At 37.9% G+C, this 12,257-nt stretch overlaps 1 protein-coding gene across 1 annotated transcript in view; it reads right to left on the bottom strand.

Annotated features, from left to right (window-relative positions):
• LOC121504004 (sodium- and chloride-dependent taurine transporter-like) overlaps positions 1-12,257 on the bottom strand; it is a 63,559-nt gene that overhangs the window by 12,634 nt on the left and 38,668 nt on the right. Inside the window, exons 7-10 of the mRNA XM_041778632.1 lie at positions 11,004-11,138; positions 7,781-7,884; positions 7,561-7,685; positions 3,147-3,259 (exon numbers count right to left, since the gene is read on the bottom strand). Coding sequence (XP_041634566.1) covers positions 3,147-3,259; positions 7,561-7,685; positions 7,781-7,884; positions 11,004-11,138 — 477 coding nt within the window. The remainder of the gene's footprint in view (positions 1-3,146; positions 3,260-7,560; positions 7,686-7,780; positions 7,885-11,003; positions 11,139-12,257) is intronic.

Raw genomic sequence — 12,257 nt, 5'->3', positions numbered from 1 at the left:
CAAAAAAGGAAGCTTCAGATGACTATGGAGGCTGAGCCTCGTTTGCAATCCAGTTGGGTCTGGAGGGTTAATGCAAGCAATGCACATTTTGAGGGTACATTTAATTTCAACAGAATTTTTAAATTTAATGTGAGAACTTGTAAACAGGTCAAGAATAAGCTCAGTAGACTTTTTGTATCCACTCAGGCTGTTGGTGACCAAAAATGTCAAAACCCATTAAAACCACAACTTTTGATCCTCCAACAATCTGAATAAAAAACAAACAAACTGCATTTTATGATATAAGGCTTTCATTCTGGAGGCATTGCTTCAAATTTGCAGTTTTTCCTGGTTGTCACCTAATTACAACCAGGAAAAAAATGCATCAAATGGTTGCCATTTTCAATATATGGCATGAGGGGAAAAGGATTTTTTTCCCCTGTAGGGGCACTGTTGTAACTTTTTTTTTTTTTTTTTTATTTCTTAAAACAAACAAAAAAAACAAACAAAAAAACAAAACAACAACAACAACAACAACAACAACAACAACAACAACAACAACAACAACAACAAAAAACGGGAGCAGGTGGCCTAGTGGTTAAAGGCGCTCCCCATGTACACGGGTGGCCCGGGTTCAAAACCGGCCTGAGGCCCTTCACCACATGTCTCTCCCCCACTCTTGACCCTGTTTCCGACTCTATCCACTGTCCTCCTCTATCCAATAAAGGCACAAAAAATGCCCAAAAATAAAATAATAAAAAAACAATGAATAAAAATTAAAGTTGTAGCTCATCATTAACATAGTCTAGGCAGTGATATCACCCTTGCGAAAAGCCAATTTGCATGTAGCGTATGAAAAACATGCATATATTTCTTTTTAAAATTACAATTAGTCAGGATTTTTTTTGCAGTATGATTGGCATTAAAAGGGTTAAATTTCCATAGATTTACCAATATTTGATTGTTATGATCAGATCTAATCTTGAGTGAAAATTAATGCAAGAAGTGGATATTTTATTTAAAATTTCTAACAGTTGTATTCCTATTAATATATATACGTCCACCAACACCCTGAGTGTAGCAATTTGTTAAAATCTTACAATTAATGATAAATAATACATAGAAATAAAAGTTGTTGTTCATTATTAACATTTTCAAGGCTGCTATAATCCCTTACAGGGATTTTTTATTTGCATGCTGTATATAAAAGATATTTCATGTTTGTGTTTTTTACAGTACACATATCAGGGCTTTTGCACTTAAACTTGCAAAGAAAGGGTTTCATTTCTTTAAAAAAAAAAAAAAAAAACCTCTATTTTAAATTTATGACCAGGTCTGATCTTGATTTAAAGGAATCATGCAAAAAAGTGGATTTTTTTTTTTTTTTTTTTTTTTTTTTTTAGAATTAATGGTATTTTTTAATGAATGTTTATATATGGTGTTTATTTTCTGCCACTTACACACTGAGCTGTGTAAGCTGTTGCTTTATATTTGAAAATTCAAGGCTGTGATAATCCCCTTAAAAAAAATCCAATTTGCACGTAGTAATTAAAAAAGGTGTTTTTTACATTACAACTCAAATGGCATTTAAAGGGATAAATTCTCAAAAAAATGACAAATATTTGATATTTTGGATCAGGTCTGATCTTGATTTAAAAAATGAATGCAAAAGAAGTTGGAAAATTAATAATGTTTATTATTTTACATCATATTCATGTATGCTGCCATTCTGGGTCACTGGCACCCTCAGTGTAACAATTTCTTTTACACTATCTGAGGGTCAATGCAGAGGTCTGATTCATCTTAGCCAGGTTGATAATGCAAATTTTCATTGAATATATCTTTTCTTTACCCACAGGGGCACGTGAGGGTCAGCGCTCATGCTAATGACCGCACGTGCAGACTGTAGCAGAGGATTATTGGCAGACTTGGAGACCAGACTTGTCTGGGCCACAGTATAAGCTACTGAAGTATTTAACACTCTAATAAATGTTTTTATATGCCTGGCACCCAATACTTCTATACTTTCCCTTCCTGAAGAATGGTATAATAAAAAACACACAGATTTGCCTGAATAAAAGCCCATCCCTAAGCCCAATTCAGGCAATACGATTGGACAGAAATAGAGGAAGGAGAGGTTCCCGAAGTCAAAAATGAAAGCCATTGAAAAAAAAAAAGAAAAACTAGAAAAAAACTACAAATCACTAATTGGAACATTTGAAATTACTTTTTTGGGCTTTAAGCTTTGACTTCCTGATGAAGGCTTGATAATGAAACACAAAAGGTTTATTTCTAAGGTCTTTACTGGCATGCTTGTGAAAATAAAAGAGGCATTTATATATGATAAATGCTTCTATGGAGATTTTCTCTTTTCTCCAGGACAGCAAGTACAGGCTATTTCTTTAATCTGCTATTTTACTGATTTTTTTTTTTTTTTTTTAAACACACCTTGTTTGCATAAATATCAGTTTGCAGTAAAGAACTCCAGAAGAGGGCTGTCATTGGTTTCCGCAGAGAAAGGTAACCCTGTTAGACCCTCAGGTTAGACCTGAATCCAGAATCCGGCCCCTGCTGTGTTTGAGTTTGACATCCCTGGTCTAAGCATTCCTAATCTTTCAATACTTTGTTATATATTTATGTCAATTAACCTTTGTGTTCACGATGCAGAAGTTCTGACTGTGGCAGGTCCGACTGCTGATACCGATGCTTTTATCATTTTTTTTTTATTTCATGTAAATCTTCGATAATGACAACCTTTTCTGTCATGTTTGACCACTAAAACAGATCAGTTTGTCCAACAGGTCACTTCTTCTGCCTGATATAAAGCCTCCTCTCTGAATCAGGAGTTAGTCGTGCCAGATGGCAGCTTTAAATTGATGCAACACAGCAGACAAACATCTGCTCCTGACATCGGTTCATGCCAGGTTCATGCAAGATTATTTGCTGATGGGCTGATGTCTTTTAAAATGGCTGATACTGTTGTCAACAGGTATTCTCTAATTTATTGAAATGCTTACTTTGTTTTAACTGCAATCCTTTAAAACCCGTGAAGTCTGTGCACATGCTTTCACTGCCTGTATGCATTCTGGCATTTCATTTGACAGCTCTTATTCTCATCAGAACCCCGCCAGGGTCTGGTGTCAACGTTATTTCTTCTTTCCACTAACCTGACTGTCGAGGCCAAGCAGCAGCAGCATAATGAAGAAGAGAATTGCCCAGACTGTAGGAAAAGGCATCATGGTTACAGCCTTGGGGTAGGCAATGAACGCCAGGCCTGGACCTGCAGAGGAGGGGGGATGGGGGAGAGAGAGAGAGAGAAGGGGGTGGGGGGAAGCAACATTAGTATCATGATAAGCTCCATCTGATCTGCATCCCTGTGGGAGGAAACGGTCCCAAACAGCGGAGGTACAGAACCAGATGTGCATGCATGATAGAACATCCTAAAATAGATGTTTGTGTGCATGTTATGTAATCGGATGAAGCTGATGAGTAAAAGATTCCAAATATTTCTATAATACATCTTTACTTACCTTTAACTTAATCAATTTAAGACATGTTAACTTTAGCTCTTATGCATGGTACAAATCCAAAACATTTTCAAAAACATGTTAAGAGGGAGCTCTAAATTGAAGGAAACAACAATCAGGATTAAATTAACAGTAGCGAAGAAGAAGTAATGATAGGAAATTACTCTGAGAGTAACTGCATCTCTGTAGGAGAAATCATGAAAGAAAAAGTTAAACATTTTATCAGTGGAAGCATAAAAAGTGTGGTGAATGAAGCTAGTCTATGTGTTTGTGAAGTTACCCAAACATCTAAATCAATGAAACAGTTATGTGTTATATCAGCCAATTTAAAGAGAGAGGAAATTTAGACTAATTTCATCACTCCAGCCATTTTGCATCCCTAGTTGAACTGAGCATGATCCTTTCCATGAGAAATGCAAAATGGCCGTAACAAAACAGCAGCAGATGGAGTCTGAGATGTCAAATAAAACTAGGGTCTCTGTTTTAAAGGTCTTATTTGACATTGATGCTACATTGGGAACTGAGAAAAAGAGGTCAAGATACAAGAAAGCATCACAGCTGGTATGAAGATATGTAAATAAGTTCAGTTTTGTAGCAAATTATGACGAGGCATCCAACCAAACACCGCGTTGACTCAGAAATAGTAACAACTTCCATTTCCTTTGGACTGGAAAGCCAGCAGAGCGTTACAGGACAGCATCTTACAGATTTAAACCTGTGCCTATTTCATCATTTCTATCATCTAAGTGGCTTAAAAGTGCCGTTACTCTTGGAATTGCTACAGCAGATTGCTTCAGTGGTCAGCTATGAAACGTGCAATGTTGGTAGAAATGTTATCCTCGAGTGCACCCGATCAAGAACATCGATGAGTGTTCGTTTCTGAAGATATTGGCCCAGATTATTCATCTAAGTGTCTTCCATCCATATGGAGTCATCAATGTTTTACATTACATGCATTTCTGGCATTCAGATACTAAGATGATTGCACATAGCTTGTGCATCTACAAAAACAACCTCTCATTCATAATCCTGCTTCTGATGCAAACAAGAGTCCAAACTCATTTCACTGAGGCTAAACATAGTAAATGTACTTACTTGCTTATGTTTGCAGTTATCTGACCGGCAGATAAACTTTATGGAGGACAGGCTGGATTAAAATGACGACTCAATTCCTTTAGGAGAAAGGTGTCAAACTCAATCACAGCAGGGGCCGAATTCTGGATTCAGGTCTAACCTGAGGGCCTATCAGGGTCACCTTTTTAACCAGAAACCATCGACCTCTTTTCACCAGTAATAAAATATAAAAAAAAAATTGATGATAAATGATTTTGACATTTAAAATGTAAAAAAGATAAGTTTGAAGGCTCATAATCCGAGAAAAGTACATTTATAAGTTCAAAGGGTCAAAATATGAAATTGAAATTGAAAAATAATGTGTTTTAAAGGCAACTATATTAGAAAGAATTAAAAATCATGAGTTTAAAAGGTCAAAGTCTAAAGTAATATTTCCAATCATGAAATTAAAAGTCAAGATATGATTCAAAATTTTAAATTGTGAGTCTGAAAGGTCACACTATGGGATTATGAAGTAAAAGTTTGGAGTTGAAAATATGAAGTAAAATACAAAATATATGGTTAAAAAGGTTAAAATATGACTTGAAATTTAGAGTTATGAATCTTACAGCTCAAAATATTATATAAGAAGTCCAAATTATGAGTTGAAATGCTCAAAGTATGAAAAAAAGTCAAAATCCTAAGTTTGAGTCCTAATTGTGAGTTCCAAATTGAAAATGTGAAATTAAAACACAAATTTATTTCTTTTCCCATATTCCTGACTTCTTACTTTTTCAGATTTTATGACTTAACAAAGATATCTTAAATCATCAAGGATAAGTTTACATTTTTATACTTGAGGATATCTGCAGACCTCATACTGATGGGCCAGTTATAACAGAAATATGAGATCATCTTGCGGGCCGGATTTAACTGTTCCACGGGCTGGATTTGGCCCCTGGGCCTTGAGTTTGACACCCCTTCTTTAGGAAATGCTCGACTAATCAAATGAGGACCAGGGGTTTTGTGCAAGCATGGTTTTTAGCCTGTTCTTGGAGCTTGTAGTGAGCAAGTAGTCATGTTTATTAAGTAACAACAGCAAAACGGTTCTGAGAGCTGGGGCCACCATTATCTTTTTCCTATTATTGTTGTTTTTAAAAACACACAGAAATGTAAAATGCCTATGTAGCCATCCACAAAAATACCTTTTTTAAGCAAGTGTTACCCCCATTCTGTGGTTCTATTGAACTTTCCATGTTCGAATGTGCACTACACTGACTACAATGGGGAATTTCTGGACTAAAAAGAAAACACTGGGACGGATTATGTAACATCATATGCAAACGTTTACATAGCCAGTTCCTGGCTGCTGTCTGGAGCAAACCAGAGGAGCAATTCCAAAAAAAAAAAAAGCTGTACCAATTTATCATTTAGATCCATAAATGTGTAAAAAATAGGACCCAGGTTTAAAAATACTAGGATTCTCTTTTGACCAAACCTTTTTTTCCAAACTTGGAGTATCGTGGAATCCACACAGAGTGTGAGAAGTCTCTTTCTTTGACTGTAGAAATCATTTTAAGCCGAAATTTACAAGTAGAACTGTTCTTCTTTCCTGTAAGCACACTTGTTGTGTCAGCAGAAGCCTTTAGTGCTAATTCTGCAGTGAGAAAACCAAACTGTGATCTATGCACAGTAAGTCCACATAATCTTGAACACAAATAACATGCATCCATCTGCCTGCTACGCTAAAATCCAGCAGTCAGAGCTGAGGCAGACTTGTGACTTTTCGACATTTTGATAGCGTCCTAAACTGGCAGACTACTGAGCCAGAGTTTGGACTTACATGTAAGGCTCTTCAAACATTGTGTTGACTGATCCTCTGCATGCCGTGGACAGTCAAATGTTGCGTTCTCTACGTCCTTCATTCACTTTTTTTTTGCATCTTCCTACTTACCCAAAAAATACTTACATTGTGCAATAGTGGCTAACATGTATTTTGAAGTAGGCTGCAGAACTGGGCTGGCAGCAGAAACACTGGTTCAATTTAGTGGAGAGTGCCTATGCTTGATGCTTTTGCAACACTGCTTTATCTTGGGGTAGAAGATGAAGGTTCTCAGTGGAATTTGATGCTAAATCTACACTTGTAATCACAGAGAAAAACCCAATGACTTTCAGGTTTGTCTAGTTGTGAAACAAGATGTCTTAAAATGTAGAAGTTAAATCCCAAAAAAGTTTTTCCAAACAAGCCCCAAAAAGCCTCCGGCTCTCTGTTTGCATCTTTTATCTCAGTGTAAACGGTACTCTCTTCATCTTAGGGATTTAAACAAGAAGCATAAATGAAATCCTTGAGTTGTTCCATCTAAACACTATGCTTAACTTTCACTTTCAACTGACTTGCCTCTAAATAACAAGGCAGCATTTGCATGCTAGGAGGTAGACTGGTAGGTAGGTAGATCTATGGGAAAGATTGCAGCATCAAGTTTGCATGAAAGCTCCAGAAAACATTCTTTGAGAGAACAGAAACAATGTATAGCACCATGCGCCAATATTTCACAATAATGCATTCAACCCACACCAATGGTGTAACCACTAAGGAAGCCAAAAGGAGCCTCTCAGGACCAACACTCCTATCGCAAAGCTGGCACAAGATGCACTGTGTACCTCCGTTTAGTTAGCTCTAAGAGTAAACTCTGGCTTGTTTTTAAATCGTCTTCTCCTCGCATTTATTCAGCCGACTTTCCTCAAACTGCTGCTCTTTAACAAGCCAACTATTTTCTCTCATGCTGCTTTTGTCAAGGTGTGTTTGATTGCGGAAACTTCCATATTGCGATGCCGTCATTTGAAAAATAAAGGAATCCATTTTATGTGATTCAATTCAATTCATTGCTTAATCGCTTTGTTCGGTTTCGGTTGCTGTTTTTCTTTGTAATTACTGTTGTTTTTAGTTTTTAACCAGGAAGCAGCGCCCACCATCACTGCCGCCCTTACAGGACCCTCGTACCTGACTCTGCCACATCAGCAATGTCCACCCCTTGCTCTTGTGCCATGAAGCCCAGGACGGAAAATATTGCGAAGCCAGACACAAAACTGGTACCACTGTTGAGGGCTCCCAGCAGCAAACAGTCCCTATGTCACACATATGTCATGAGGAGGATTTGTTAATGAACACACAAGGATCCCTTCACTGTAGCTAACCCCCTCACTGAAAACTGACGCCTCACCTGTAGCAGTTGTATTTGTACTTGTTGTAGCTCCCCAAGGACGTCATGGCGCCCAAACAGATGGCGTAGGAGAAGAAGATCTGAGTGCCGGCATCAATCCAGACCTGCCGAGTGGGGGGGATAAAATGGGACAGAAAGGCTGAGGCCTGCTGATGGCATGACTCACACAGAAATGGGTGGGAAACTTGTTGGGGAGTTACAATCATGGGCAACCCTTCCACGAGATAGAGGGTCTATTTAAGTCTAGCACAATCTAAAAGTCATATATTGGGTTAGAAAACCAAAACATTTGAGAGATTCTTAAATAAATGTATAGATCAAGTGCAGAATGATTCCAACCAAGGTGTCAATTATCACCAAAATTGGTGTCTTGGTGGGCTTTACCAACTGACCCTTTGTTGGCTCTCCAATTGAAACTTCTCTTATTGCAACTGTTGCTGGGCTACCTTCAGCTCTGCAGTCTTTTCAGCACATTTTGGTGAAATTTTGACCTTGATCTAGTTCCTTCAATATGGTCTAAAGCAGGAGTTCTCAACGTTGGGGTCGGGACCCCATTGGGGTCGTGAGACACTGAGATGGGGTCTTCAGATGCCTTAAAAAACAAAGAATACTTTTAAAATTACACTGTTGCCACTATACACCAATTTTGTCAAATTTGAACACATTTTTGCCACTTAAACCCCATTTTTGTCTGTGTTAAATGCTTTCCACCACCTTTTTCTGCCTGTTTTTTTCTACTTCTAAACCAAATCTTTATACTCTCCACCTATTGTTGGCTCTGTTGAACCATTATTGCCACTTTAACCCCTATTTACCACTTTTTACACCACATTTCACAATTTGATATGCACATTTTGCTAGTTTCACCCATTTCTTCCAATTTCCGCCTCAGCTATCCCTTTTTGCCCATTTATATCAATTTTTTATCCCATTTCACCAGATTTCCACCTATTTTTGCCACTTTACACAATTTCAGCCACTTTTTTAATCCACTTTAACCGCTGAATATGCCTGTTTTGCCACTTTAACCCATTTTTGCCAATCTTTTCGTTATTTTTGCCAATTTCATCTAATTTTTGGCACTTCTAACCCATTTATGCTACTTTTAAAATTGAATTTCACCACCTTTTCCACTGTTTTTTCCATTATAAACCCATTTTAGCTATTGTTAACATATTTTCATTCTGTTTTTATCAAAATAATCAACATTTTAAGAGGGCTACTTACTGCACAAATGAATTAAAAAGCTTTGTTTCTTTGATAAGCATAAACCACAGCTTAACTTTACAATGGACAATGATTTGGCTGGCCCCCAGTTTGGCTGTGCCCCAGAAAACTCTCCCATTTTCCCTCCTAATGGGCTGCCTTGTCTGCACATGACTATTCTTCAATGTGCATAGCTGTGTTCAACCACCTTCAGGTAAAGTGGGGGTCCCCGGTCTCTGGAACCTTTATTTTGGGGGTTGCGGGCTGAAAATGTTGAGAACCCCTCGTTTAAAAGTATGTTAAAGGTGTCTCTATGCTGTTGGGTGGTTTGCCAACTGTTTGAGTAAGAGAATCCTGGCTGCCCATTTACAAGGTGATACATCAGAGGTACTACAAATCCAGAAGGGGGTACTTAAGGTTTGGTTTGGGACCTCTCTTATTTACCATTTGTATCAATTGCTAGACAAAATAAACCACATGCTTCTTTTCATTTTTATGCTGATGATATGGGTAGTTACTGCTGTGCAGCTACGTCTGCAAACTTCAGCATATTTTGGTTTCATCCTAGATCAGCTTTGTCAACTGCAACTTGTTCTAAATGTAAATAAAAATAAAATCATATTCTTTACTTCTTAAGTGCAGAAAAACAACATTTTCTGGATGAATTGTTACTAAAGACGCTCAAGAAACTGAGTTGGTATCGTCTTTGTTGTTAAGATAGTAGAGTCCACTATATTCCCTGTCCTAGATTATGGTGATGTGTTGTCTTTGCATGTTGAAGAGTGTTCACCATGGAGCTCGGAGATTTGACAATAATTGTGGATTTCATACGTATAGTTGTTCTCTATATCCTACAGTCAGCCAGACTGCTTTAAGTACACGTCATCATAAGTATATCCCAATTTATAAAGGCAATCTTGGTTAAACTTCAGAACACCTTGCCTCTCTTTTAATTTTGAAGGATGGATTGCACGACCTGCATTCTAAGGACTTGGCACAACTTGTTCCCAAGGTCTGAGAAGAGTTAGGAAAGAGGTTTATAGTTTCCCTGCACATTTGCTTGGAACAGAGGGATTTTAGGCTGCAAAACTCAGTTAACCAGAATGTTTTTAAACGCTTGCTAGAAGGTCTTGAATACAAAAAAAAAGATATCTCTGATTTCAATGGGGCTAACCTTGCTAAATAAAGGTTAAATTAAAAAAAAAAAGGATTATTGGCGAGATGTCTTTGAAAAAAAAGAAAATACTTTGCAAAGAGGTCTATCTAAAAACATGGCTACAAATGCTACAGATATTGGTGCAATTCTCGAGCAAAGCAGAGAGAATTTGTGATTCTAGCACACACCAGAGATGGATCGTGGGGCATACTCTAGAATTGCAAAGGTTGACAAGCATTTAGCTCCAGAAAGTGTGGTGAATTTGAAGGCTGTGCAGGTGGAGTATGTGGAATTTGAGGGTTAATGTTAATACTGCTCTAATAAGGCAGACCAGAATGTATAAGATATCTAAGATATCTTGCCTTGTTTTCAAAATTAGCACTGCACTGATGTACCACAAGAGGACAGCTGATGTTAACCTGCATCACTATAATAAGACATCAGTATTATTTTACACAACTTAAGTATGTTTTTAGAGATTCTGAGATGTGGTTATACAATCTACTGTATAGCTGTTTAATTCTTTCACCAAGGTCAGAGAATCAAATCAATTAATTATGATAAAACTTTTTTAAATGCACTAATTTTTCCAGACTTTAAAACTGAAAGAAGCCCATCATCAGGAGATTTTGTCTAACCACGCAATAGAAACCAAGGAGGGCGGAACTCAACAAAGGGTCAAACAAGGTATAAACATGAAGTAATTCAAACCGTTTCAGTCAGACCATATGTTTAAAATATATAAAAGTCTGGTTACAGTCGGGTTAAATCCCCTTCTTTAAACACCCTGTAAACATACTGAGGGACCCTGACAAGGACCTAACAACAGGGCCAGATCTGGGACGGTCCAATGGTACCTACCTCTGGGTCCTTCAGGCGAGCGAGATCAGGGTACAAGTAGAACTTGATGCCCTCATAAGCACCTGGCAGTGTCACACCACGAATCAACAAGACGATGAGCATGACGAATGGGAACGTGGCGGTGATGTAGACCACCTGAAGGAGACAACAAACAGAGCAGCATTCAGCCTTTCTTTCTAAGCAGTGATAATGCGTGGTAAGTGAGTTAACTCTGAGCATTATTTGTCGATTATGACCAAAAAAAGACCACAGCATGCTCCTGGAATCAATAGCAGAGTATCAGTCGGTGTTATTTAGAGAACGGTGACAGCACTTGGCCTTGTAGGAGCAACTTTATTACAAGAGTTACAGCTTGGAGCAGCAAGAGAGCATAAATCAGGCCAGGCCAATCAATAAGTGAGTGCTGGGGCTATAAAATGAGCTGTCTGGGATTGATTGAGCTGCCTCTGGTCTTGGTGGGAGATGTTGTTGTTGGACCAGCAATTGAACAAGGTCTTAAGTATTCTCTCTGTACATTCATCCAAAGCTTCAGCTGTTATAAAAAGACCAAACAAGGTAGCAGAATAGCAGAACAGAATCGTCTCCACCAGATCTCAGGTGAGAAGAATTTAAATAAAGCTGCAATCCTCAACTTATCAGCCTGTTTGAGGCTAATCCATTACAACTTGCACTGTCAGGCAATAAATCAGAAGAATTTGACGTCTAAATATGTTTGGGAGGTTGTTAACAGTGTGGCTTTTACATACGGTTTATTGATGGTGCATTTGCATGGGCCTGTGTGTCTCTCTGTTTTGATCAGGTTTTTCCGAGTATCCACTATGTGTTTAGGCATGTAAACATCCTATCAGAAACTAAGATATGTCCTTATCTTGTTTTGAGAAACCTAATTTTGCTACCTGAAGAAGTCAGAAAGAAAACAGAATACTGTGGTTGCACTGGTTGTTAGCAGACAAAGTATGGTGTCAAGAAGTGATTTCTGCACAGAGAGGTGCTATCAAAATACCAAAGTTTGGTGCCACTTATAGCTGCACCAACTGGTAAATTGGTAAAGACAATCCTGAGCTACTTTTGAGTCCTAAAAGTAGTGACTCTTTGTAACAGCGTTTCCATTATTAGCTTAAGGAACTGGCTCTCAAATGGGAGCCAGCTGCTGTCATTCATTTAAAAGAACTGGCTCTATCATGAACACCTCACAGTATATTAACATCACAGAGCCAGTCTTTTGGATCTCAAAGAATGCTTTATTTGATACCA

This window comes from Cheilinus undulatus, linkage group 3, assembly GCF_018320785.1.
Source record: "Cheilinus undulatus linkage group 3, ASM1832078v1, whole genome shotgun sequence".
Classification (NCBI taxonomy): Eukaryota; Metazoa; Chordata; class Actinopteri; order Labriformes; family Labridae; genus Cheilinus; species Cheilinus undulatus.
The sequence above is the reverse complement of the archived record's forward strand: the minus strand, read 5'-3'. Positions and strand labels throughout refer to the sequence as shown.